General features: G+C 45.1%; 1 protein-coding gene across 4 annotated transcripts in view; it reads left to right on the top strand.

Moving 5' to 3' along the window:
* The window catches only part of mus201 (rad2 superfamily protein mus201), a 48,758-nt gene that overhangs the window by 12,921 nt on the left and 7,996 nt on the right, over positions 1-27,841 (top strand). The window contains exons 5-9 of one of the 4 annotated variants that reach the window (XM_070531542.1): positions 4,482-4,698; positions 14,720-15,624; positions 23,035-23,136; positions 25,267-25,480; positions 27,249-27,396. In XM_070531542.1, coding sequence (XP_070387643.1) covers positions 4,482-4,698; positions 14,720-15,624; positions 23,035-23,136; positions 25,267-25,480; positions 27,249-27,396 — 1,586 coding nt within the window. Of the gene's footprint in view, positions 1-4,481; positions 4,708-14,716; positions 15,625-23,034; positions 23,137-25,266; positions 25,481-27,248; positions 27,397-27,841 lie in introns of all 4 variants that reach the window. The other 3 variants (XM_070531541.1, XM_070531540.1, XM_070531539.1) reach the window with 3 other exon arrangements.

The raw sequence follows: 27,841 nt of genomic DNA, 5'->3' as shown, positions 1-27,841 counted from the left end.
CCCACGTTAGGGGCTTCGACTTAAGCCATCGGCGTTACCGTTGAGACTCCCCTTTTTGTAACGCACCTCAAAGGAATATTGTTGCAAAGCGAGGCTCCAGTGCAGGAGGCGGCCATTTGTGAAAGAGATAGTCTGCAGCCATTGGAGAGGGCAGTGATCCGTTTCGAAGCATGCGAAGCGGAGATCGCAGCGAGCGACCGTACACGAGCTCAGCTGGCGAACACCCCGTAGCGGCATGCGGCACGGTCCTTAATGCAAACATCACCCCAGGCAGAAACAGCTCCCAGTCAGTTTGTTGTACAAACAACAATGCTCTCAACACGCGCTTCATGACGGAGTGGAGCTTCTCAACGGAATTCGACTGGGGGTGGTACACTGAGCTGTGTAACAGCTTTACCCCGCACCTTTCGAGAAAGGCTGTCGTCAAAGCGCTAGTAAACACTGTGCCCTGATCTGATTGGATTTCCGCAGGAAAACCAACTCGCGCAAATATGGACAGTAGTGCATTGACTATCTCAACTGAGCTGAGTTCTTTAAGCGGCACTGCTTCAGGGAACTTGGTCGCTGGGCAGATCACAGTCAAAATGTGTCTGTACCCCGTGGCTGTTACCGGCAGAGGTCCCACTGTATCAATAACGAGCCGTCTAAAAGGCTCCGTAATGATAGGTACCAACTTCAACGGCGCCCTCGATTTGTCCCCTGGTTTGCCCACCCGCTGGCAGGTGTCGCATGTCTTCACAAAGTGGTCTGCGTCCCGAAAACACCCTGGCCAATAGTACTCTTGCAAGAGACGGTCCTTAGTTTTCTTAACTCCTAGGTGTCCGGACCACGAACCTCCATGCGACAAGCGCAACAGATCCTGACGATAGCATTGAGGCACGATCAGCTGATCGAACTCCACTCCCCTGCGGTCTAGATACTTCCGGTACAGGACCCCACCTCTTTCCACAAAGCGAGCATTTTTCTTGGCGATACCTTCCTTGACAATGCAGCGTATGTTTTCTAGGCTGCCATCCTTCTTTTGCTCGGCTATCAAAGCCGACCGGCTGACTTTTAGCAACCTATTAAGTCCGTCTGACGTAGGCGCGATGAGCAAATCTGCAGATATCTCTTCTAACTTTCCCGCATCGGGCATTTCTTCTCCAGTATCTGGTGCCTTTAACGCTACAGGCTCAATTTTATTCGGTTCGGGCGTGCTCTGAATATCAGCTTGCTGCGCCTCTGACCCTTTCTCATCGTTCGACAACGTCGGCCTCGCAACTACCGCCTTTGCAGCGAGCTCCCGAACCTTCAATCTGGTTAAGGCCTGAACGCTAGCCTCACCAAACAAAAGCCCCTTCTCGCGCAGGAGGTGATCGGACCTGTTCGAAAATAGGTACGGGTACTGGGGGGGCAGCATAGATGACACTGCCGCCTCCGTCTCAAGTGCTCCGAAAGGACCTTCAATGAGCACTTTTGCTACGGGCAGACACACGCTATGAGCTTCCACGGCTTGCTTGATCCATGCGCACTCGCCCGTGAACATATCGGGTTCTACGTAAGAGGGGTGAACTACACCCATCGTAGCTGCGGAATTGCGAAGCACTCGGCACTCCTTCCCGTTCACGAGGAGGTCTCGCATGTAAGGCTCGAAAAGCTTCGTGTTCTCGTCAGTGCTGCATAATGACAAAAACACTACTTTTGTTTTTGTTTCCGGACACTGCGCCGAAAAGTGACCCGGCTTCTGGCACGTATAACACACGCGCGCTTGCCTCGTCTCGAACCGCTTTCTGCGTTCGGCTTCGGCTGCCGCCGTCTCCTTACGTTCGGTCGGACTGCTTTCACTCGCATCCGCACTACGTGTGTCCCCCTTTGCTCTCATGGGCGTGAACTTCGGCCTCTCAAACTTGGAGCCAAATTCACCCTTTTGACCGTCCTTAGCTCCGCGAGCCCGACGCGTCACAAACTCTTCGGCTAGCTCAGCGGCTCTAGCCACCGTACTAACGTCTGGCCTATCCAAGACCCAGTACCGCACGTTCTCAGGTAACCGACTATAAAACTGTTCTAGCCCGAAACACTGCAGAACTTTCTCGTGGTCACCAAACGCTTTCTCTTCTTTGAGCCACTCCTGCATGTTTGACATTAGCCTGTAGGCAAACTCTGTATATGACTCACTTTTGCCTTTCTCATTTTCTCGAAACTTCTGACAGAACGCCTCCGCTGACAGCCTATACTTTTTGAGCAGACTCGATTTCACTTTGTCGAAATCCTCTGCCTCCTCTCTATCCAAGCGAGCGACTACGTCGGCCGCCTCGCCGGGTAACAAAGTGAGCAAGCGCTGTGGCCACATTTCCCGAGAGAACCCCTGCTTCTCGCACGTTCGCTCAAAGTTAACCAGGAACAAGCCAATGTCCTCTCCAAGCTTAAACGGCCGCATCAGGTCAGTCATTTTAAACAATACTCGTTCTCCTGCACCGTGTGCCTGACTTCCATTACGAGCGCGTTCCATCTCTACCTCGAGACGCTTCATTTCCAAAGCGTGATCGCGCTCTTCTTTTTCTTTCTCTTTTCGTTCTTTTAGCTCGCGCTCCTGTCTTTTTGCCGTCTCCCTCTCCTCAATGGTCTCAAGGCATTCCGACAGCTCGTCATCCTCAGCTCCTAACTCAAGAATAGCCCTTAGCAGTTCTGGTTTTCTGAGTTTGTCTGAGACATCCAGACCCAACTCTCTTGCAAGCTCCAACAATTTCGGTTTGCGCAACGACTTCAAATCCATGACTGCTCTGAATGCTGCTTTCTCTACTGCCTACTATTGTCTTGCCGCAAACTAACCCGGCAGCAACGACAACCACAATTACCAGCTCTGTTTCTGACACTAACAAAAGCCTGGCAAAACTCAGAAGAAGAAAGTCCCGCACTCACCAAACCTCGCAGCCAAGAATTCAGCGCAGTCGTTCCGCTGCAGGCAACCAGTCATCACACAGGGCTCGTTGCACTGCTCCCGGATGGTCGTTGTGCTGCTCAGCATACAGTCAACCGCATATCTTCGCTGCTGGCCTCCGTTGTCGCGATCTCACCGCTGGCAACCAGCTATTGGGATCCCACCGATGGCACCGGCTGTTGGAATCTCAGCGCTGCCACCAGCTGTTGGAACCTCAGTGCTGACACCCGTTGTTGCAACCGGACCGTTGGCGCCCGTTGTTGCAAATGGGTCGCAAGCCCCAAGGGTAGCATTGGCCTGGCGGCCTGGGGCACACTGGAAGCATCCGAAGGTCCCAGCAAAGCATGAGTCGACTGCTAACAGAACAACTTGTTTATTCTAGCATCGCAAAGAGCGGGCGGTCAGGTCGACCGAAGTAGAGAGACGGGAGAGCACGTTACTCAACAGAAGAAATCGGAGCCTCTCTCCTGGCGTCCGGGGGCAGCTGCTCTTATACTCTTGGCGTCGCGGGCAAGAAGGAAGGTCACGAGATGACACCACGTGACAGCGAGGCACGGACGGACTGAGAGACATGTAGAGACAAGGAGGTGACGCATCAGCCGGGCCGGCGCCGGTCAGACCTCCTCGCTTCACACTGGGGGAGCTCCTCTCCCCAACTGCCGCGCTTTGACAAGCGTGGGCACACACACACACACACGCACACACAAAGACACGTGGCACTGAACATGCCGGGACGCGCTCGGCGGGGATGCGTCGCGGCCGCTCTGAACGGGCCAAAATGTCCGCCGCTTTGAACGAAGCCCCGGCGTTCGTTGAATCCGCGCCGGATACACCGCGCGTCATAGGCGAAACGTAACAATACCATTACCAGCAAAGATAATTGTGCACTGCTGGTCATTGTCAGCATGAAGAAAGGACATCGGTTGGTTGAACACCATTCTGGTCAATTGATGTGGCATTGTGTTCCGCCACACTAGCAGGGCCACGAGCTCTTACAAAAAAGGCTGATTTTCATGTGCACTCGCTCATTAAGTATAGAGAGGACATTTTGAAAGTTAAACCCCCTAAAAATACACAATTATGTTTGCAAAATGCCATTTTGTGTGTCGTGTCATTACCACGGTACTCTTGGCTGAAGAAAGCACTGACTGGAAGCATTCTCTGTTCTCAGAGGTGTGCTGGATGTTTTGATGCTAAAACAGCCACTTGTGGTAGCTGAATAGTAGATGACTTTATGGCGACAATGCACAGTTCAAAATTTGCAGATAGCTAGCTTTCTAGCTTTCAGTAATGTATTTCTTGTCAAAATATACTAGTATAGATATGATAAAAAAAAAGCTTCCAGCTGGAAGTGCTACTGGGGGATTTTGTTCGCATGTTATCAGACCTCTGCACTGGCATGCATTTGTCAAATTTCCGATATTCCCTAGAAGAATGCTTTAGAAGCTAGACAGTTAAGTTTAGAAATCTTCTTATTTATTTCACAGGAAAGGTGGCAGCTTTAGTCAGAAAAAAAAAGTAGGAATTGTTTACCACAGCTAACCCCATGGTGTGTTGTTCCCAGAAATCGGAGGACTTCTCTGCCTACCAGCTGCAGGGCCTCTTGCGCAAGCGCACTCTGCAGCAGCGTACTGAGGAGGCTCGTCGTGAGATGAGGCCCGAGCCGTTATTATGGGGCGAAGAGGCCCACGTGAGTCGGGTTGCCTCTCTGGCCAACACTCACCAGGTCATTCTGAACACCAGCCCCACCAAACATGTCCTGCAACCAGAAAGTGAGGAAGGTGATGCAAGTATGTGTTAGCTTTGTGGCATATAATTTGTCCAGTTGGTTATAATTCACTGCTTCTACAGTGCAAAATACAAATATGTAGAGAGATTCAAGAAGTGTCAAGGCTGCACTCTGATGAGCAATCAAATTTTCTGGTTGTTCTTGCTGTCATCTGCACAACAAAAACAGGGAGGCATGTTTTGCTACTCATTGCTTTTCAGTATGGAAAAGTAGCATGCTTGTGGTTCTGCACTGATTTGAGAGCAGACATATGTTGGGTACTACTAAGAGCCCTTCAATACTTTTCTGCTGATCACGAGGCTCCCACATAACACTGCGAAATTGTTTCATATAGCACCCACTATGGATGCACCACAGTGCTGGCACGGATAGAAGGGCATCAGAGCAAAAGCTGGACGGACACCATACACATTCTCTGCGTACGCTGACTACTGTGTAAGGGCTCACTGCCATTGTCGTTGCTACATGTAATTTGCCGCTTTATTTCTGTACATTTATTCCCTTGTAATGGCAATGATGCTTCATGGTAATCACAATGCCTAACATTGGTTGTATGCCTGCCTGACGATCCAGTTGCAAGGGAGCTGACGAAAAAGTATCCTTGTTTTGTCCCCCAACTGGCACAGACCTAGGAGACAGTTGGAAGTGAGCCATTTTACGGCAAGAGAAATCTTGGCTTCAGTTTTGGCTGGAAACTTGTTCACGTGTGTAAAAAGAAATTTCATGCTGAAGACGTTCATGCATACAGTGAACAAAAATGTCTCGTAACGTAAGTGATGTAAGCTCAAAGCAAATTCCTTTTCAAGGATTTTTGAAGGCCTGCAGGCTTACTTGTCGGAGCTGAAAGAACAACCTTCTCCAGTGACACGGTATTGTCCACTGGCACAATAGTTTTTTGCAGTTACTGTCTAATAAGTGCTTTATGATGGCAATCATTTTGCACTTTCGTTAAGCCAACAGACTGACCTGCATAATGCATACCTATAGCACAGAACAAAACTCCTCCTACCCAAGGAGGTCCTAGAATAAATTTAACTATTGCACCCAAGTTTCCATCTAAAGAAAATGAGTCGGTTAAGGTTCATTCCCTTCTTCTAGCTGTCAGCTTCATCTGGTTTACTGCTACTAAGTTCTTTATCCGCCATGTGGCCTCAGTGAATACACCGTTCTGTTGATAAGCACAAGGTCGCAAGTTCTGAAGCCCTCCTGTAGCCTTCCGAAGCCCTTCTCTTATAGTCCTGTTTTAGGACGTTAAACACCATCAATGAAAGCACATGCAAAATTAATTCTTCTGATATGAAAATGAGAATTTCGATATGTAGGCCATGCATGCTGCTTAGAATGAGCATGCACACTTTGCAAAGGTGGTTCAATGTATACTTGGCTTTCACCTCTATGGGAGGTCAGTGATGTGCTGTAGTAATTTGACAGTTAGGAGGATAGGCATGGCAAATTGCTCTCGTGTAGCAGAGCTGACTGGAACCTTTTGTGCAAGCAATAAGACTTGGAGGGCCAGGCCCATCACGTAATGCTGTGGTGTATAATTAAGCACAAACACATTTCAGGCTAAGTTATTTCGCTTAAAGTTTCCATTGCATGTTCAGTCTGCAAACATGCTGAAATACACTTGAGCTGCCTTTCCTGCTGAAACATTTGCGTGATTGCTCACCCTGGGCCATACCAGTGTGGCAGATTGGTGCCCTTATGCCAACACCTCTGGTGTTACCATCTGTCCCTGTATGAAACTTTAAAGGAAGTTTCCTCACCTGAACAAAAGTATTGAACAATCTTACATTATACCTGGCATCACACATTAGTATGATGAAAGAGAAAAATTATTGAGATCCAACGCGCATGTTAAAATCTATGTAAGTGAAGCTTTCGTAAAGCGGTTAATAAAATGCTTTAAATTTTCCCAATTTGTTCCTGCGTCTTTGGGGCGAAGGAAACTGGTACGCTTGTGCGCTTTCCCGCACCCGTGGTATGCAATGTGACAAATGTTATATTGGTTTGCATTTCTTCATTTCTTCTTTATTTTAAATGCACCGGCCACTTCTTGACCAATCGTCTGTTGTGGATATGCACCATCAACGTTTATAGATACTTTTGCAGTTTCCAAACACCTCGCTTCGCCTGTGCGTAGCAAGCGGCCCGCTGCCATTTATGCCACCACAGCGCTGCCGTTGACCTAGGCGCCAAGCGGGCAAGCGTCGTCTGCTGTAGCCTGGCACGGTTATGGTGGTTTGTCGCGGCGCTCGGCATTTACATGGTGCTCACTAAATAAAGCAGCCATCTTGCTCCACAACTTTTTATTCTCTTAATAGGAAGAACCTAATTGGGAGGATAGGTGCACGAGCTGTCTCTTGTTGGAGTCTGGATAAAAGCGGTGTGTCCTATAAGCATCCTCGTTTTAAGTAAAGTGAAAGCTATTTCTGGGAGAGATCTTTGACGCGCTATGCATAAATTGTGTGATGCGGATAAACACCTCATCTTGCCATGACATAAGGTGGTTAAAATTGGGCGCATTCTATAGTCGCATAGTTACACATGACTGTCATTAATTGCCACATAATCAGCTGTGCACCAGAAGCGTAACATCATTGCTATCCATGGGCGGAAGAGCTTCAGTCCTCAGAAGGAGGCATGAGCATTTTCTTTCTTTTTCTCTTTCTGGTGTTGTTTAAGCTGAAGTATAATATTCTAGGTACCATAGCTGAAAGCATAGGTCCGAAGAAAGGGGTGACACTTGCGGATACTTTCCGGACAGGCCACAACATGGTTCTGCAACTTGTTCATGCGCAAGTTCCCTTTGTTTTGACGACCTTTGACATTTTCGATGGGAGCAAGAGCAGACTGGAACGTTTAGAAACAAGCAAGGAACTGTGCATTCCCATGCATCGCACTCACTGGTATACATGCGGAGTGTAACATGTGTCTTGATTATGCCACACTCCTGAAACTGTACATCTTGTACAGTTTCAAACTATATAAACTGTAGAAATTGTACCTTGCATGATTTTCCCAAACCGTTCTCCGTGAAGGAAATGGCTCATTGCCAATTCTAAAGTAACAATGCAGATCTGACGGCGGGGGGAATTATGTGCCGTTTGTAAGAGCTTTCCTGTACCTGTTAATGGAAACAGACATGAAACTCGTCGGCATGTTGTCGTGAAGTTCCATAACATGATGTAAAATATGGCACCAGGAGTAAGGTTTCTCTCGGGAGACGAAAAAAAGTGGGCCTACAAACCAAAGTGTGCGAACAACATCAACACTCGGTGACTAGCACGTTGCAGGTACTCGTGTTTCCGTGAGCACAGAACTTGGACCGGTCATAAAAGGCCTCAACAAACGTGCACGAGGGCAGTAACAAGGCACACACAGTGAGAAAATAAAATTGGCTACCAGCATAAGAAGCAGCACAAACAATCGCAATCAGCTTGCACATGTCAGCAAAGCAGCGCCGCTCACTTGGCGCAAAGCTCGACCGCAGTGCCCTCACAACCCCCTAGGAACAAGTCGCACCTGGCTCGAGAGGAGGAATTGTGACACTGAAAAAGTATCTATGAACGTTTTGCACCATAGTACGTAACTATGATCATCAGCACACGGCGATCATCTCGGAGAGCTAGTTGACAATCTCGCAGTATGTACCACCTGCTTCTTAGCCAATCCCTCATTGTGGGTATGTGCCATTGTGTGGAAATTATCATCATTATCAACCCATGGCAATCATATCAAAGAACTAGCTGGTGGCACGATGCATGATAATCAACGTGCGAACATACTTCTTCACCAGTCCCCTGTTGTGGTTATGTGCAATGGCATGGAAATTATAATCACCATCAAAACATGGTGATCATCTGAGAGAGCTTGTTGGTGGCAAGATATGTACCCTCTGCTTCTTGGCCAATCCCCCCCCCTCCCCCCACCTGGTGTGGGCATGTACTCGTACCATAGAACATCATAATCAACATGTGGCGACCATCTGAAAGAGCTAGTAGTTGGTGTTGGCATGAGAGAAGTATACGTGTGTTTATGACTTAATTGAAAAAGAAAATTTTTTTTCATGGTAGTTATTTCAAGCACACATGACTCCTGCAAGGTAGAAACAGATGAACGAGATGTAGTTGCACGGCAATGAAGACACGTGCACAGAGCACCATAGAGTTCCTTTTTATTCTTGAAACACTTTGCTTAGGTCGCCGTCGATCTTCACAGGGAACACTAAAATAATGCTAAGAATAAACACCTTATCGATACAGAATTCGAATTTGGACAAAATTCACTTTGTTCATATAGATCTTTCAGTTGGATGATCATTTTAATAAAATGAGTGGCTAATGACATTATAGGTTTGGTATTTCGATCCAACATGTGTGTTTTCCAATGGGTAGGTAGGAACATATCAAAGGGTACATCGTCACAACTAGTTGGCACCAGATATCGCATAGAAAGAGGATTTGAATCAGTCTTTATGAAGAGTTCGCTAAAGCACGTCCCAAAATAAGATAGCATCCCTGCAGCTTACAAAACAATTTTCAATTGTTTCAGGTACATCACATAAGAGACAATTAATGGACATCACGAACATGTCTCTTGAACGTAGCCAAGTCCTGACAGGCAAGGTTTCAAGATGTAATTTAAAAAGGAAAGTTTTTGTAGGTGGAGGCAGAGGCATTTTATGCGCACAAGCTAGTACATCCTGTCCTGGCAAGCCAAAATACAAGGGTTGATCCAGAAATAAGGTTCCCAAAGAGCTCCAGCCACATGGGAAGGTGCGAGGCGAAATCCGGCAACACTGCTGTGCACAGCTGTTCCCCTACTCTCGATTCCCTCTGGCCACGCTTTGCTGCACCGCTCATTCTTGGCTCAGCAGCTGTCCAATATGGAGGTTCCCATTGTTGATCCCGCCAAGTGTAAGATTTGTTTCATAATTCGCTTTTTGAAACGCCAAAGGGACTCCACTCGTGGATATTCATCGTCAGTTGACAGAGATGTATGGCGACAAGTGTATGTCCATTCAACATGTCCAAAAGTGGTGCGTGGAGTTTAGTGCCAGTCTGAAGGAAGTCCACAATGAATAACAGAGTGGAAGACCGTCAATTTCGGAGACGGTTATTGAGATGGTCCAACGCAAAGTGCTTCAAGACAGGACGATCACCGTCCATGAACTTGTTGCTCAGATTCCTGGGGGTTCTTACGGCACAGTGGAAAGAGCTTTGACTGAAAAATTGAGCTATCACAAGTGTTGTGCTCGGTGGGTGTCGTGGCTATTGACATCAGACCACAAGGAGAAACGCCTTGACTGTGCTCGCCAGTTTCTTCAAAAGTGTCAAGAAGATAAGGAAGGATTGTTGGACTCCATTGTTATGGGACACGAAATGTGGGTGTTTCATTTCACTCCCGAAACGAAACAAAAATCCAAACAATGGCATTACCCAGAGGCACCATTTGCAAAGAAGTTCAAACAAACTCCTTCTGCTGGCAAAGTCATGGCTAGTGTTTTTTGGGATCGCAAGAGGATACTGCTGATCGATTTCATGGAGCAACAATCAACTCAGACAGTTATTGTACAACACTAAAGAAACTCAGGCGAGCTATCCATAACTGCCGGCAAGGACAACTGACAGCCGGTGTAACACTGCTTCACAGCAATGCCTGACCTCACGTCTCCCATCAAACCCAGGAACTTTTGACAAACTTTGGGTGGACTGTCATGCCCCACCCACCGTACAGTCCACACCTCACGCCTAGTGATTATCACTTGTTCCCCAAGTGGAATGTTCCCCAAGGAACATTTGACTGGCCAACGACTCTGGAGCGACGATGAAGTCAAAGAAGAGGTGAAATGCTTCCTCAATGGGCTGGCAGCAGAGTTCTACGATATTGGAATACAGAAATTGGAGCACCGTCTACTAAAATGCGTAGAAAAAGATGTCAATTATGTAGAAAAATAGAGGAAAGTTTCATCTTTCCAGTGATGTAAATTTCTATGAGAATAAACAGTGTTGTCTATTTCTAAAATTGATGGGACCCTTATATCTGGATCAACCCTCGTATTTTGCACAGTGAAGTTGTGGCAGGAACACCATAGATATTAAATCTCTATAAAGGTTTTTTGTGATACGCAGTACAAAAAATTTATTTGAAACCTCACTGTTAGAAATCGAACTGAGAAATGAACTTCATGCATAAATGCCGAAAGACATGCTCGCAAAGAGACATTTGATGAAACCACTGGGATAAGTAAAGCATTCCTCAGGCTGACCAGCAAGAAAGCTTGACCTATAGGGTGAGAACTGTCACAAAAGAAGTGGCGAGATACCAATTGCCACACCCACAAACAGACACAAAAAAAGAAATAGAAAATTTGTGTATGGCCTAATGTTTAGAGCAGAGGGCTGGCAGCTGGTGGCTAGAGCTGGCGGGCCGAGGTTCGAATCCCGTGACAGGGTACACTCCTTTTTTTTTTTTTTTCTCCTTGAGAATGAGATTTAATCTACTCGGTGAAAACCTGATCAGTAAACGACTGACAGACGGACGGATAGACTCAGACAGAAACTCGAGATGGTAGGCAAAAGTACCTTTGTTTTAAAGAGGTCCTACAGTTCTGTGCAAATCCACACTACTGTCACAGTAATAGCTGAGGCACCCCTATCAGATCCTTGTGTATCCATGTGCATCCTTTAGTAAACCTGTGGTTACCTTTGATTTACCTGTATGCATTTGTGCTTCCAACTTGGAGCAGGCAATGCAGTCGTGAAGAGCATGGCCTCAGAGATGCTCGTGCACCTCAGGATACCTCCTTAAAGGAGTGCTGACATGACATCCCAACTCTTCATTTGTTGTGTCAAATGGAGGTCCAGGACTTTCAAAGCCTAGAAAAAATACCGGCACGCCTCGGAGTGTCTCAAATAATTTAATATGATATCTTTTCTACAGCCAGTTTCGGGTTTGTTTCTGCTGTGTCATGATGCAGAAGGTAGTCATGTGGGAGCACAAGATGCATGACGTTTGACACTGTCTGACTCGCTACATCAGCATTCACAATAAATAAGCGTAGAAGATGACCAAGTGAGCTGGAGTGAGTGCCAAAACATCACAATGTTCTGCTCCTATGTGACCACATTCTGCGTAATGACATCACAACACAATAACCTCCTGGAAAATGAAACCAAAGCCGTTTGTAGAAAAGCTATTATAATAAATTATTTAAGGCAAGTCAGCATTTTTTATAGGGTTCAGAAGTATAAGACCTTCGTTTAATGGAAACAAATATTAACAGTCGAAAATGTCATATCAGCATTCCTTTAAGAGGAGGCTTTAGCACGGGAATTGAAACACATGGCAACGAAAAAACATTTTTGGTGGGAACCAATTGACTGTTTTTGATAAGGTTTGTTGCATTTAAGAGAAAATGATAAAATCTAATGACTCTCGGCAGCAAATTTTTTATTTAGGCTGCCAGTATTTTAAGAAAATTGCTGAAAATTGCAAGATAAAAAGAAAACAAGAGTCATGTATCAAGTTTACTATTTGGTAACTCAGCAATGAAAAATTATGTGAGAATCTGTAAAGTGCACCTAATAATACACCTAAAGCTGAGAAAATTAATATATGCTACACCATTCTGAAGTATCGCACTAATTTGTGAGGATGACTTTTGCAATACCCTTGCAAATGTAACAGTTTCACGTAAGCTGTACATTCACATACCAAATTTCTCTGCTTGAGATGCTTTAACAGATGCACTTTACAGAACTATGACATCTGTTTTTGGGGCCGAGTTACAAATTTGTAAACTTTTTGCTGCAATCTTTTTTTAACGTTACCAATTTTGGGGAAACCTTAGAAAAATTTTCAAGCCTATATCAAAATTCTGCTTCCTAAAGTCACTATAATTTCACTTTCTCTCTCAAATGCTAGAAATTTCATTTAAATTGGTCAAGCAGTTGCCTCATGAAAGCATTTCTGCATTTTACATGTGTTTCAGCAGGTGAAATCGGAGTAGGCCTTGAGCTAAAGCTTTCTCATGCCATTTTTTGTGGGAAGTTCAAATTGCAGAATCTTGCAGCCCCTTCAGTTACTATTTCCTTCGTAATTAGGTTACTTCTTGGTGTAAGAAAAAAACAAAGTCAGTGTTGCACTTTTACCAAAGTTCATAAAAGTTTTCAGCTGACTGTACTCACATCTATATAACTACTGTGTTAATGTACACACTGTCTACCTAATGTAGTCTTTCAGCCACTAATCTAGGAAGTGTGGAAAACTAGCAAACGCATGACATTCAGATGGTTGGCGAAACAGCCTTGCCTCTGTAAAAGTTAGCTGTATCATTAGAAACTAGCCAGGTGGAAAAATTAATAGTTATGCATTTTCAAGGATCTTTCATCGCAAAGTGAGATCAGCAAACAGCCCTAGCACTTGCCCATACAGTTGAAGGACCATGGCTTCATCTCCAACACGTGCTATGCAACATTTTCTTGTTATCACCTGTATTCTTTACGAATGTGTATGTTATCCACCCTTTATGGAATACCTCGTATGGAGATCTTTAAGGTAATAAAATGAAATGAAGTGACTTCTGTGTCTGTACTCAGTACAGCTATTCCCTGATTTTGCTGCACCATACCGTCACAAAACACTGTCTGTCTGAAACACTGCCACTGTTGTTAAAGTCATAGCCTTGACTTTATTTTTCCTTTGAGGCTTCAGTTGTAATTAATGTCAAAAGTGTGAAGTAGCTAAATGGGAACAATGTATTTCCTCAAATATCACTCGTGAAACATGCTAGCAACAGGAAAGCATGCTATTCTCCCAAGCAGAATTTAAAAAATGAACATAAGTTCTTCCATTTTACTATTAAAGTGTTTCTCTTACAATATTTCATAAATCACCACTTGACAGTTGATTTGTTCAAACCACAGTGTCAGTGCATGCTAATATAAGGACGCAGTTTTCACAGACACGTACATGTATTGACTATAGAGAACGTCATTTGTTTTAAAAACTTATATACATTAATTTTTTGTCTATTAATTACCCTGTTTCTCCAAATGAGCATTAACAATAGTAATGGGCTAAAATACTAAATGCAGCGGATGAACAGGTAATTATGAATTCTAAGAGGTGAAACAGACATTGGGATTTGATTTCAGTTTTTATATTCTCCTGGATTCAGGAGGTACAGATCAGGCCACTGTTTTCAAATGAATACCCGGAAAAAAAAAGAAAAGGAGTGTCCACATTGGGACTGTAAAAACAAGTTCAGGCATTTCTTTCATTTCGTTTTAAATGAATGGTTATGCATAAATGTAAGTAATCCCAGTTCAGGCCATTTTTGTAGAAAAATTAAAGCCATGAAGTAGTAAGGTGCAGCATAGAAATATGTGGAAGTACCCTGTAGACCCATGTAAGGGCTGCACTTTCACATTTTTGACGAGATGCTGCCCTTGCACGAGACCAAACCTTTTTGTCAAAATGGTGCTAGCACCACTGGTGACATGTGCACACCCCAAATCCCTGGATGTACCATTGCATCAGAGCTCAACGCACAGCTCTCGCCATCTAGTAGTGGCATGCGAAAGTATGCACCCCCTTTCTCCAAGCAATTAATATCTAGTGAGGAGCAGTGGGAGGCTGCCTTGTGCAGCTCGAGGCCCGACCTTCAGGAGGCCATCCTGGAGTGGGCTTCTAGAATAGAGGAGGCGTACTTCAAGTAGTTCCTCCCCCCACCTTCTATTTTGTTGCCCCCTTCCCTTTAAAGAGGGATAAAGTTTTTCATCATCATCATCATGCAGCGCGCAAACATTCGACGATGTGCGTGTGTGGCACTGGGGCACCGAATGCAATTGCTTCTGCATTGGAATTTTTTTTCCCCCAATATTTGGGCTGCAAAGTTGGGGTTGTGGCCCTTACACGAATCTAGGCAGTAGTTCTCTTATGTTCATAGTTTTTCCTTGCATATGGTCATCTAGCTGCCTTTTGTTTTATTATTGTCTTTCCAGAAGAAGGTGCAATAAAGGACTGGAAGACAGCCAGCCCACAAGTAGAAGAGCACAGTGCTGGTTCAAGCCAGGCTGTTAACAAAAGCTCATCTTTATCAGCTCAAGACCCCGCTGTTTTAAAGTGGCTGTCTGAAGAGTGCTCTCCAAACAAGGCTATGCAAGAGAGCCCTGCAACAGACAAAAATTTTACATGTACCCAGACTAGTGAAGCACACTCCAGAACTATCCGGTCTCATTTTAGGAGGGTGGTGGACTTGACAGATGAACCAGACGAGCCAGAAAACAGGAACAGTAGTCAAAAGGATCACCTTGCAAGTTACGCAAAGCAGGCTACTGATTGTGCTCGGCCAAATGCAGTGGACACTCCAGCGGCAGGCGACAGAACATGCAGGCTACCTGACAGGAGTGAAGACGGTGCAAGCATTGGTTCAGCACTGCCGTCATTGGCCCAAGATTCGCCAGCTCCCGCATTGTCTGCAGCTAAGGGTGAAGGCCCTGTGGTAGCATCTATGGAGCCAGCAGGAGTACCAGGTGATGAGGACAAAAGTGAGAGCAAGCGAGAACTCTCAGCTGAACAAGAAGATAGTGGTTCTGCCTCAAATTGGTTGGAGAGCAAGCAAGAACTCTTAGCTGAACAAGAAGATAATAATTCTGCCTCAAATTTGTTGGAAACACAGGATGAGAAAATGAGCTCTTCCAATATTGCAAGGAAGTCTAAGGCATTGGAAGAGGCTAGTGACATTGTGCTCTCGGACGAGGACGAGGAAGAAAAAGATGAAGAACTTCTAGCAGCTATTCAAGCCTCCTTGTCCGAGCAGCAAGAAAAGCACACCGGTGAACAACCTACCGGTAGTGGTGGCGGCAGTAGCAGCAGCAGCTTCTGGAAGCCTCCTAGGACTGAAGAAGAGGTGAGGAGGGCAGCTTTCTATCTGCTTGCAAGTATTGCCTATGATAACACCAGTGTAAGCTCAACATGCCACAACTTCCTTGTGGCTCTGCCTCGTGAAAAATATTTTTAACTTTTGTTTTCATTTAAGGCAGGAACGCTCGGACATGGAAATGAACTGGACCTTGTACTGCATTATACTGCATGTGCCAAACAGCCAATCCATTTTTAAGCAGATATTGGGACAGATATCTTGACGTTGGTATATATAATCTTCGAACTTCTTTGTGGATATGATTTCATTGTTGCCCGACCTCAACTCTGCACTTCAAATGTCTGCTTTAATGTCAATAACTAAGTTTTAAATAAGTGAAACTTCTTTAATTATCTACCCTGACATTGTGATTTATCATGATAAGAATGTCCTCTTCCAGCAATCCACCTGGAGGGGTGAAATAATGCTGTCAATCGCAGGTGTTAAGAACGGCCAGCTGCAGTGCACGTTTTGCCAACCGGTTGCGACTGTGGAGGCAACATCCCGGGAGCATCGCCGCCAACCTCTAGTCACGCCGTGGCTAGAGGTTGGCGGCGATGCTCCCGGGATGTTGCCTTTACAATCGCAACCGGTTGGCAAAACTTGCACTGCAGCTGGCCGTTCTTAACAGCGCCTCTATGGCCCAGAAAATCTCGACTGTCTAGCGCACATAACCGCTGGGCAGGAAGAGAACGGCTGGTGGCCAGGGGGTGATGCCTTGGCTCGCAGCGACCACTTGTGTAGTGTCACCGGCCCCAAAACATCCAACAAGGACAGGCCACTGCAAAATGAACCTCACAACACGGCTCTGCGCCGAGATGACGTACATTGGCCCCCACTTTAGACCCGCTAGGCTTCAAAAAAAAAAAGTGCACAAACAAAAAAAGGCTGCATTTCGCTATGCCAATTTCTGAAGCAATTTCGTGCTGACAAATTCAGCAATCATGGAGGGAATCCTGCTAAATGAGAGGGGATCTTCTTGGCTTAATAAAATTAACACTAGTAACCCTAAAATTTAGGCGGGACCCTCAAACGCAGAATTCAAATTAGCCTGCTCAAACCATCCGCATTGCTATGCAGCTTTCCCTTTCTATATCTAACGGAGAAGTTGTACTCTTGGAGAGTGAGGCTCCATCGAAGCAAACGGCCATTTTTGTGTGACATTTGATTGAGCCACGTCAGAGGAGAGTGGTCGGTCTCGAAGATGAACTTCGCTCCGCACAAGTAACACGACAACTTCTGGGCGGCCCAAACTAAACAAGCGCATTCCTTCTTTGAAGCACTGTAGGCTTCCTCTCTTACATTTAGTTTACGGCTGGCATAGAGGATAGGATGCTCCACGTTATCGTCGCCGACCTGACTAAGTACCACGTCTATACCTCTGTCGCTTGCGTCGCACTGAACTATGAATTCATTTGTAGAGTCTGGCACGTGATGCACAGGATGAGAAACCAATAGCGTTTTCAAACTTTGGAAAGCGTTCTCTTTGTCCTTATCCCAGTGTACGTTACTCAGTGCTCCCTTTCGGAGGGCGTCCGTTAATGGACTTGCCATTTGCGAGTAATTCGGAATGTACCGTTGATAGTACCCCACAAGTCCCAAAAATGAACGAAAGTCTGTTTTTGTGCGCGGCTGAGCAAATTCTTCAATCGTAGCTATTTTCAGCTCGGCTGGCCGTCTCATGCCCTGGCCGACAACATGGCCCAGATAAGTAACCTGCGAACAACCAAACCTACACTTTTCCGCTTTCATCGTTAAGCCGGCTTCCCTCATCCGTGAGAACACCTGTTTGAGGTGTGATACGTGTTGTTCCCAGCTGTCCGAAAAAATTGCTACATCATCAAGATAGGGCAAGGCGAACTCCTGCAAGTCTTTTAGGACAATATCCATTAACTTAGAGAAGCTGAACGGGGTGTTCTTCAGCCCGAAGCTGAGTGCGAGAGGGCGAAAAGTGCCTACAGGTGAGATGAATGCGGCATAGCGGCTGGCACTTTCTGAAAGGGGAACTTGCCAATACCCCCGCACGAGATCTATAGTTGAAATGTATTTAGCAGCGCTAACTCTTTCAATTCGTTCCTCAATGTTAGATATCGGGTACAGCTGATCCCTAGTGATGGCATTTAACTTCCTGTAGTCAACACACAGACGAGGGTCCTTGTTAGGGGTTTCTACCAGTATTAGCGGTGACATGTAGTCACTCTCAGCGGGCTCAATAACTCCCAACTCTAGCACGCGCTGTATCTCTGCCTCCATAATCTCTCTCTGTCTTGGAGACACCCTGTAAGGCTTTGATCTTATTGGTTCGGTTGATGTCAGCTCTATTTCATGCGTTATTAGTTCGGTTCTACCCGGCCGATCGCTGAATCTGTCGAGATATTCCCCTAACACCCCTTTTAGCTCATCTAATTGCTCGGGTCTTAGAGCGTGCGAGCTTACCGAGTGTTCTACTACTTCTTCTAGGCCGATTTCAGAGTTGGAGGTCGCCCTATACTTTTTAAACTTGGTACTAGTGCCATCCTGCTCTTTGATGGTTAACGACTCCGCTGCGCTCTATATACGGCTTCATCAAATTGCAGTGATATATCCTCACGTCCGTCCTGCGACCGGACATTTTCAGAGCATAGTTAGTATCTGAAAGTTTGTGCAACACTTTAACGGGCTCGTCCCAGTGAACTTCAAGCTTGTTCTTTCTTGAAGGTTTGAGGATCATTACCTGGTCTCCTGCGTTAAACGTACGAAGCCTCGCATTCTTGTCATAATAGAATTTGGCATTCTTTTGAGCTACTCCCATGTTCTTTCCGACTAGTTCTTGGGTTGTGCTTAGCCGTTCCAGCAAATTTAGCACGTATTCAACCACTGTTGGACTCTCCCCTCTTTCCTCCCACATCTCTCTTAACATTCTCAGTGGAGAATGGAGTGTTCTCTCATACACTAGTTCTGCTGGCAAGAACCTTGTCGCTTCATGTGGAACCGTTCGCAAAGCAAACAAAGTGGCCGGCAGACAGTTCTCCCAGTCCTCCTTGTGCTGAATGCTCCTTGTACCGAATGCCACCTCTCTACACTGTTTGACTGAGGGTGATAGACAGAACTGTGTATTAACTTTACCCCGCACTTTTGCAAGAATGTGGAAGTCAGTGTGCTCGTGAATACTGACCCTTGATTTGCCTGAATTTCGACTGGAAACCCAACTTGTGCAAACACTGTCAAAAGCGCGTCTACTACTTCGGTGTAGCTGAGCTCTTTCAGAGGGATTGCTTCTGGAAACTTTGTAGCCGGACACAGCATATTAAACAAGTACCTGTAGCCCAATTTTGTTTTTAGAAGAGGCCCTACCGTGTCTATTACAAGTCGTCTGAAAGGTTCTGTTAATAAGGGCACTACCTTTAGTGGGGCTTTTCATGTCTCTCCTGGTTTACCAGAGCGCTGGCAGGCGTTGCATGATCTTACAAAGTTTTCTACGTCTTTGAAACAGCCAGGCCAGTAGTATTCCATAAGCAATCTTTCCTTTGATTTGTTTATGCCTAGGTGGCCGGACCACCCATTTCCATGACAGAGACTCAAAAAGTCCTCCCTATACTTAGTAGGTATGACTAACTGATCTAAAATCCTACCCTTTTGATCTCTGTAGTGCCAATACAACAATCCTCCTCTCTCATGTATCGTCACATTGCGCCTAGCAATGCTTTCTTTGGCTGTGTGATGTAATTTAGCTAAGCTCTCATCATTCTTTTGCTCGGCTGCCAATGACTCTCTATCCACATGTAAGAGCTGATCAAAGTTCTTTGAGGTCGGTGATAATAACGACCCTGTCTCGCTTGCACTTGCGTCAGCTCGCTCTTCCTGCAGGCTTGAACTTTGACACTCTAGTGATTCGCACTCATTGAGCTGGTCAGCTGGCAGGCTCTCCTCGACTGATTTTTCATGCCTCAAGCCTAGCCCGGATTCGGGTATTGAAGTTATCCCCTTTTCTGCTTCCACTGGAGCAGCTTGTGCATATTCAGCCGAAAGCGACGCGATTTTACGAGCTTGGACTCAGGTCAATGCCTGTACTACGCCGTCTCCCAGTTTAAGCCCTTCGTCACGCAGTAACTGATTCGAACGATTCGAAAAGTTTAAGGGTACTGCAGTGACAAAAATTTGGAAACTGCAGCCTCAGTCTCTAGCTCCCCGAATGGTCCACTGATTTTGACTTTGGCCATGGGCAGACATACGCTGTGTTCTTCTACAACCTGTTTGATCCATGCTACTTCTCCGGTAAAGTCATCTACCGTCACGTAAGACGGATGGACAATGTCCGTCGTGGCGGCATTGTCTCTTAGCACTCGGCATGGTTTGCCATTAACTTGCAGGTCGTGAAGATAGGGGCTTAAAAGTTCCATATTCTCGTCTTTTTCTTCTACGTAGGAAAAAACTATGCTAGGCTTCCCGCAGTTTACAGCTATATGTCCCAGTTTGTGGCATTTATAACAGCGGATCGGCCTAAAAGATTCGAATTTTCTTTTCTGTTCCTTTTGTGCGGCTTCCCCGTTAAGTTTCTCCTTGCTCTTTTCTGCGGGCTTTTCCTCCACTACTACAGGCTCTGATCGTCTAGTCTGCGAACCCTTTTTGAATGGAAATGGTTTCCGCAGTCCATTTCGACCGTCCCAATTTCCGTCCTCGGCGTTCAACTTTCTACGGGTTGCGTACTCTTCGGCTAATTCAGCCGCCCTTTCCACAGTGTTTACATTACCTCTGTCTTGCACCCACAGTTTCACAGCTTGGGGGATGGTTTTGTAAAATTGCTCTAGACACATGCATTCAATGATCATGTCTCTGCTGTCCTACGCTTCCGCGCTTTTAAGCCACTCGACTAGGTTGGCCTTTAAGCTATATGCAAACTCCGGATAGCCCTCGCTATCTTTCTTGCCTGTGCTCCTAAACCTTTGCCGAAAAGCTTCGGCTGAAAGGCAGTATTTCTTCAGGAGACTAGCCTCAACTTTTGCATAATCATATGCATCCTGTGCACTCAGTCTGGCGATTACTTCCACCGCCTCACACGGCAGCATAAACAGCAACCGCTGTGGCCATGTACTCGGGCCGAAGTTCATCTTCTTGCAAGTCCTTTCAAAATTGCTTAGGAACAAGCCTATGTCGGTCCCGACCTCAAATGGGTTTAATAGCCTGTCCATGCGTTATGATTCTGCCTCACTTGATTGTCCCAGAGCCCCTTCATTTCCTTGAGAAAACTCCAAACGTTTGCTTTCAACTTCAAGTTGCATTTTTCTTAACTCACGTTCCTCTCTCTCTCTGTCCCGTTCCTCTCTTTTTTTCAGAAGTTCCAACCCCATTTCAATTTCTTCCTCACTGGCCTGTTCGGAAATTAGCTGCAATAATTCCGATTTGAGCATTTCCTTGTGTACATCTAGGCCCAGTTCCTCACCAACAATCAACAATTCGTCTCTCAGCAGTCTCCTTAACTCCATGATTGCTGCGTTACTGCCTTGATCCTGCTAGCTAAATCTAGCTAGTAAAACACAACCTAGCTAACACTCAACAATCTAGCTTCCCTACTGTTCTAAACAGAACAACCACAAAACGAAGCCTAGAGAGTCAAAGCAAGAACCAAGCACTCACCGCAGTCACAGCACCACGTCGCGAAGTCCATCTCACCGCTGTCAGCCAGTTGTTATGATTGGGGGTTCAATCCCATCGCTCGTGATCTGTTAAGATTGGAGTTGGGCATGAATTAGAAGGTAGCTGGCCCATGCCGTCGTCCAACTTATCCACGCTGAGCACGTTCTCGATGCGAAGCAGTCCTTCCCTTCATCAACGTCCTTAGCGTAAATAAGTTGGACGACGGCATGGGCCAGCTACCTTCTAATTCATGCCCGACTCCAATCTTAACTACAAATCACGAGCGATGGGATTGAACCCCCAATCATAACACAGGGCAGATAGTGTGACTATCTGTTGCTGGCAATTTTTAAACTTTTTTAAAAACAGGGTTGAAGTGCCTCAGACAGGCTGGCCAACGTTTCGATAGGTGGACCTATCTTCATCAAAGGCGGCCTCGTCATCCTCGGCGTGTTAGTTTTAAAGGGTTAGTGCAGTGACGTCACGTGCGGGTGTTGTCGCTGGCGGCTGGTTTTAAAGACTCTCTTAAAAGACTCTCTTTAAAGACTCTCTCTTTAAAACCAGCCGCCAGCGACAACACCCGCACGTGACGTCACTGCACTAACCCTTTAAAACTAACACGCCGAGGATGACGAGGCCGCCTTTGACGAAGATAGGTCCACCTATCGAAACGTTGGCCAGCCTGTCTGAGGCACTTCAACCCTGTTTTTAAAAAAGTTTATACCACAGTGTGCCATTCCATCTGCCAGCCCCTTTCTTGTTTTTGGCAATTTTTAAGAAATTTGATTGTATATATATAGTGGAACTAAAGTGCTGCATGGGTAGAGATGCAGGGGCAGATTATGGGTAGCAAACAAGTAAAGAAATGGTGGAGAGGGGAGGTTGTTGCCTCTACATCTTGTATTTTTATTTAGTGGTACCTCTAAACTGAAATGTTATGTTTTAGTGTTTTAGATCTTAAGAGGAAGCTTTAGCTCAGGGCAAACTCTGATGCCGCCTATTCAAATTCATGTAAAACGCATAAATGCTTTTGTGAGAAAACCGCTTAATGATTTGAATGAAATTTAGCGTAGTCGTGAGTGAAAGTTAAGTTCTTGCGAATGTAGGAAGCAGAATTTGGATTTAGAACCTAGAATTATTTGCAATTCGCTAAAATTGGTAGGCTTAAAAAGAAATGAAGCACGCAGTTTACAGATCTGTAACTCTGCATCAAAAGCAAATAGTATTGCAGTCCTGTAAGCTGCATATGTTTGAGCTTCTAAAGCAGACAAATTTGATATTCAATTTACAGCGTACATGAAATTGTCATAGTGTTTATGAGGGTTTTTCAGAAGTCCTACTAGCAAATTTGTAATATATTTCACAGCAGTGTATAATATGTCAATTTTGTCTGCTTTAGATGTATTATTAGGCTCAGTTGTAACAGAGTTGCAGAGTTGTAAACTTGATAGCTGAATTTTATTTATTCTATTGCGACGTTAAAGAATTAAAGAGGGAGAGAAACTGGCAGCTTATATGAAATGTTTGCTTTCTACAGTCACTAGATTTAACTTTTTCTTTTATATGCGACAAATCTCATCACAAGCGGTGCAGTAGTTGCTGATAAAAATGATACCTCCATTGCCATATATTTAGATAGGAGCTCCCAAGCTAAAGCTCCCTGTTAACGGCTATGTTCAGCAACCTCTGATGCTTTAAAGCACATGATATTTCAGGGCTATGAGCCTTCAAAAGGCAAGTAACTGAGAGTTGCTCTTTATGTGTGTGTGTCGTGTTTCAACACAGAAACGTGAGCTGCACATGAGGGAACAGGAGCTGGAACAGGAAGCTGCCCGTCAGCAACGCCATGCTGCCAGCCTCAATGACCTGCTTGTGAAGGAGTGTCAGGTGTGCGTCCCACATGCTTCAGCCCTTGCTTCCATAACAGTCTTTTGTATCTGATGTGTGCCATAGGTACTAAGTACTAAGTCCAAGTCTCATCAATCTAATCTCTTTCAAGTATACTAAGTCTCTTCAAGTCTTGGCCATTATAAGGGACCGCTGGAGCGACATAGGCATTGATGTCCACTGTGAATGAGGTGCCTTAACCCTTTGAGGGTCAATGACGTTAAATATACGACGCCGCGAAAAAAGTCCAAAATAGTCGATGCCATATATTTACGGCGCCGTCTGTACGGTTAAAACGCACACCAATTTCCTAACTTTTTCTTTTCTGGTATGTGCTGCCACTATGTGGGAATAAAGGGAATTCCTTTCTCGCGCCTCCCTTTCTTGGTTTTCGTTGCAAGGTTTGTTTTAGAGCTAGTTTGCTCTGACGCGTCTATATACTACCGCTTGCGCATTGGCGCGCGGTAGTATATACAGGCAGTTTCGGCTTCTTGCGCTCGCGAAACTGATGGCTATCTCGTTACTAATCGGTCAAGGGGCGACCGCCTGTTTCTCGCTCATTTAGAGCTCACAAGGGTGCGCATAGAAAGGTTACCGCCACCTGCCGTGGTTGCTCAGTGGCTATGGTGTTGGGCTGCTGAGCAAGAGGTCGCGGGATCGAATCCCGGCCACGGCGGCCGCATTTCGATGGGGGCGAAATGCGAAAACACCCGTGTACTTAGATTTAGGCGCACGTTAAAGAACCCCAGGTGGTCAAAATTTCCGGAGTCCTCCACTACGGCATGCCTCATAATCAGAAAGTGGTTTTGGCACGTAAAACCCCACCATTATTAAGAAAGGTTACCACCGTGCATGCGTTTCCTTTTGTTTTCGTTTTTAGGAGACTCGTGAAAACTAATTGCCTCTGGTTGGTGATAAGATGAAGATTAGCGGAAGTTTGCCCCGCATTTTGCTTTTTTGATGGGCACGCAACCACACAGTTTTCTTGAGTGTGCCCACCTACGCAGTTCGATTACGCTATGGACGTAAATATTAGTCTAAGAGCAGGAACATTTGACACTTGCGAAATATTCTCGTGTGCGCATTTTCTAAGCCTTGTGTGTATAAGAATGCACCAAATATTTAATTCTTAGAAGTTTATTTCCTTTTTTTATTGTTGTTATTAATGAACAAACAGTACATATATACCAACGCAAAATATTTTTTTCACACTTTAAGGTCACCCTAGAAAAATTACGGTAATTTTTTTTCGAAGTAAGTCCCTCAGAAGAATTGGAATCTGCAATAAAAAGAATCGACCCTCGAAGGGTTAATCGGAGACGTGGTTGGTCGGGATTTGGGAATTTGAGTCGGAACACCAGGTATTCACAACAGGAGCGAAGAGGTTGGGTTCGGCGCCCCATTAGACACTCTGAAGATGTGCACCAGCTTGGGACATAGAGTGGCAGGCTCCAGGAGGAAGCACCAGGCAGAGGCAAAATGAGCCCTGACCCTTAGTCTAACAGGCAGTAATGTTTGTTGTCTGGCTAGTTGGTTCATGGCTAGAGATGGTTTTAGGCGCAAAATAAGACAAGGACAGCCATCTCTCTGTGTCTCGTTTCTTGTCGGTGTCTTATTTTGCGCCTAAGACCATTTCTAGTCTAACAGGCAACTTCTTTTGCTGCTGTCACATCTCTTTGCCGGCTTCTTCACCACAATGGTGCTGCATCTCCACTCCAGAGTTTAGAGCAAGCGTACTCAGTGGATTTTGTTCTTTCCCTTTACATCTGCTGTGCTGTTGCACGAGCATGCTCCTGTTTTCATCATCACCATCTCTTTCTTGTTATGTGATTCGTGATGGCACTATGTGCACCTAATGACACCATGCCTTTCATGCTTGAAATTTATTTCAGTAAAGCCCAGTTTATTTTATGCACTAAAGATCAAATGCAATCCGTTCCACTTGTATAAGGATAAGTGGCAACATCACAGTACACCAGGAGCATGGCCTTCAAGATTATGAGATGCGGTGTCGTTTCAGGAGCCAAAATTCCACAATCTACCTATTTGAGCATGAACACTTCCTTGCCTTCTTACAGTTATTCACAGCTCCTGTTGATTGACATGGCTCCAATGCCTGTTTTGCTGCAGGAGCTTCTTGCACTGCTTGGCCAGCCGTACGTGGTGAGCCCTGGGGAGGCAGAAGCCCAGTGCGCGTGGCTGGAGCAGCATGGGCTCAGTCATGGGGTCGTGACAGATGACAGTGACGCCTGGCTGTTTGGGGCTCAATGCGTTTACCGGCACCTGTTCCGCCCTGATCGGCGCCCCATGCGCTTTCAGATGAGAGATCTTTCCTCACAGTTTGGTGTGTGCAGTTCTCATTGCGCCTGCTTTTATAGCTAAGAGTTGTATTCTTGACTAACCATTTTCAGGAATGTTCCCATTTTTGGTTTGTTTTCTGTCAGCTAAATTTGCAGAAGTGCATGTACGCTAAGAAACTCATAAAGGAGAGTATGGCAGTCTGCTGCTAGCCTAACAAATGCATACTGTTAGTACTTGACTTGTGATTTGCAGCATGCTAGCTGAATGTGCTGGAAGAGGCAATCTCAACTCACCATGCAAGCATGAAGAACTGCACTAACGGCATCTGCGAAGCATTGTACTCTACAGGGCCAAGCATTTTATGAATGATTTTTTGGGGAAGAGAAATGTATGCATCAGTGGTAGCTCTACAGGGCCAAGCATTTTATGAATGATTTTTTGGGGAAGAGAAATGTATGCATCAGTGGTAGCTCGGCATATAATTTTCTGGTCTGGAGAAAATTAGAAATCCGGAAACTGGAGCTTTTGTCAGTGTCTGGAAAGTGATTCCCTGTTCAGTTCAGATCAGCTCAATGGCCTCTGAGTGAATACCTTTGCTTGTGCAATGCGTACACATTGTCTCTGTTGACACATAAAGATGGCGTACTGCAAATTGTGGGTTGTGTGCTTGCACAATCGCACCACTGTGCATGTTTTTCTTCAGTGCTAGTTTCATGTTTCGTTATTGTTTAGTGCATAGACAGGATACGGAGAATACATAGCTGGAAGTGATTGGTCTAGAACACAGTCCCTGGTCATTATTAGTGGACATTTCCATGAGTAGCACTTCTTTAGAAACTATAGTTACAGAGCAGATTGTACTCCTTATAACATTCACAAAGGTTTCACGCCTCCATACAGGATATTGTGAGCTAAATATTGGAAATCCCACAGATGTATTTAGAATTAAATGAACTTTATTTTTCCACAAGTAGGAATAGTAATGAATAAATAAATGCAAGTGCTTGACTAACTGCCATCTCATCTTAGAAGAATAGTTGAAAGCACCATTGTCTAAACATATAATTTAGTATTAATGGCACAATCTACCTCGTTAGCCACAAATATTGCTTGGAAAATGGGTGCTTTTATTAAATTATTGCACAAAATGAAGTGACAATGATCCATTCTTTAATTATTTGGCAGGAGCTAGTTCAGTTATGGCTAATCTTCTTTTAAAATAATTTGTATTAACGGTTGTTACCCAGACGGACAGGCTAGTAACATTTTTTGTTGAGACATGTTCATAACTACATACCACTATCGCACTGTCAGTTTTCTATAAAACAAAGGGGGAAAAAGTAAAAAAGTCCACTCAAAAGTAGCACAATGCTATAATGGAAGCCCATGCAGGTCGTGGTAGCATGGTTGATCGCGAGTGGCCAAGTATCATGGGAATTCCATGTGCTGAAATATTCTAGACCTGCTGCAAATGACTCAAATTTAAATTAAGTTCGGGTGCTTTATGTGCCAGAACCAAAATCTGATTGTGAGCCATGCCATATGTTGAACTGTAGATTAATTTTGACCACCTAGGGTGAATTAACGTGCATCTAATGCACAGTACATACCTAAGTGGAAATGACTCAACATGTTTACCCTGATGAAAACTTAAAAACTGCACATGCAACAAAACAGATGTTTTGAGTCTACATTTTATTAAAGGGCCCCTTTAAGGAGTACATCGGCTGTCAGTGTTTTTCGTTGATGTCATACCAAGTGCTTTTGTTCACTTCTGGACTTCACTTTAATTTTGGCATTCTTCTTGCCAGGCCTTGACCGTCAGAAGCTGGTGGCCTTTGCTCTGCTGTGTGGCAGCGACTACACTACGGGTGTTAATGGTGTGGGCCCTGTAACGGCCATGGAGGTGCTCAGCGAGTTTAAAGGAAACGATGCCATTTCACTCCTAGAGGAGTTTCGGTTAGTTTTCCTTCTTTTTTCCATTCTGATTACATGGGAATGGTAACCTTGCAGGGTTATCGTATTTTTATGTTTTTAATTGTTTTATTCTACTCTGGTTACATGGGAATCCTAACCATGCTGGTTTCTCAATTACTTTCGACTGTAGCTACGTGTTGGTACATGAAAAACCTAACCCGAGTTATTTTGTTAATTGAGTTAAGAAACTTTACATTTTGTCTACTAGTAAGTGCAATTGCTGTGGGCAGTAACTTCGGGTCAGCGTAACTCCACTAGTGTAACTGTGGTTCATGTGCTTATGTAACTACTATATTACTCTACTGCTGTATTTTTATGTGCTTTTTTTTCATGTATTAGTGTTCCAATCTTTCTGTGCTGTGTCACTCCTTGACTAGGAATTCTTTATCAGCTGTCCTCACTCGTGTATGATGTCACACACATTAGC

The sequence above is a fragment of the Dermacentor albipictus genome, chromosome 1, assembly GCF_038994185.2.
Source record: "Dermacentor albipictus isolate Rhodes 1998 colony chromosome 1, USDA_Dalb.pri_finalv2, whole genome shotgun sequence".
Taxonomy (NCBI): Eukaryota; Metazoa; Arthropoda; class Arachnida; order Ixodida; family Ixodidae; genus Dermacentor; species Dermacentor albipictus.
The sequence above is the reverse complement of the archived record's forward strand: the minus strand, read 5'-3'. Positions and strand labels throughout refer to the sequence as shown.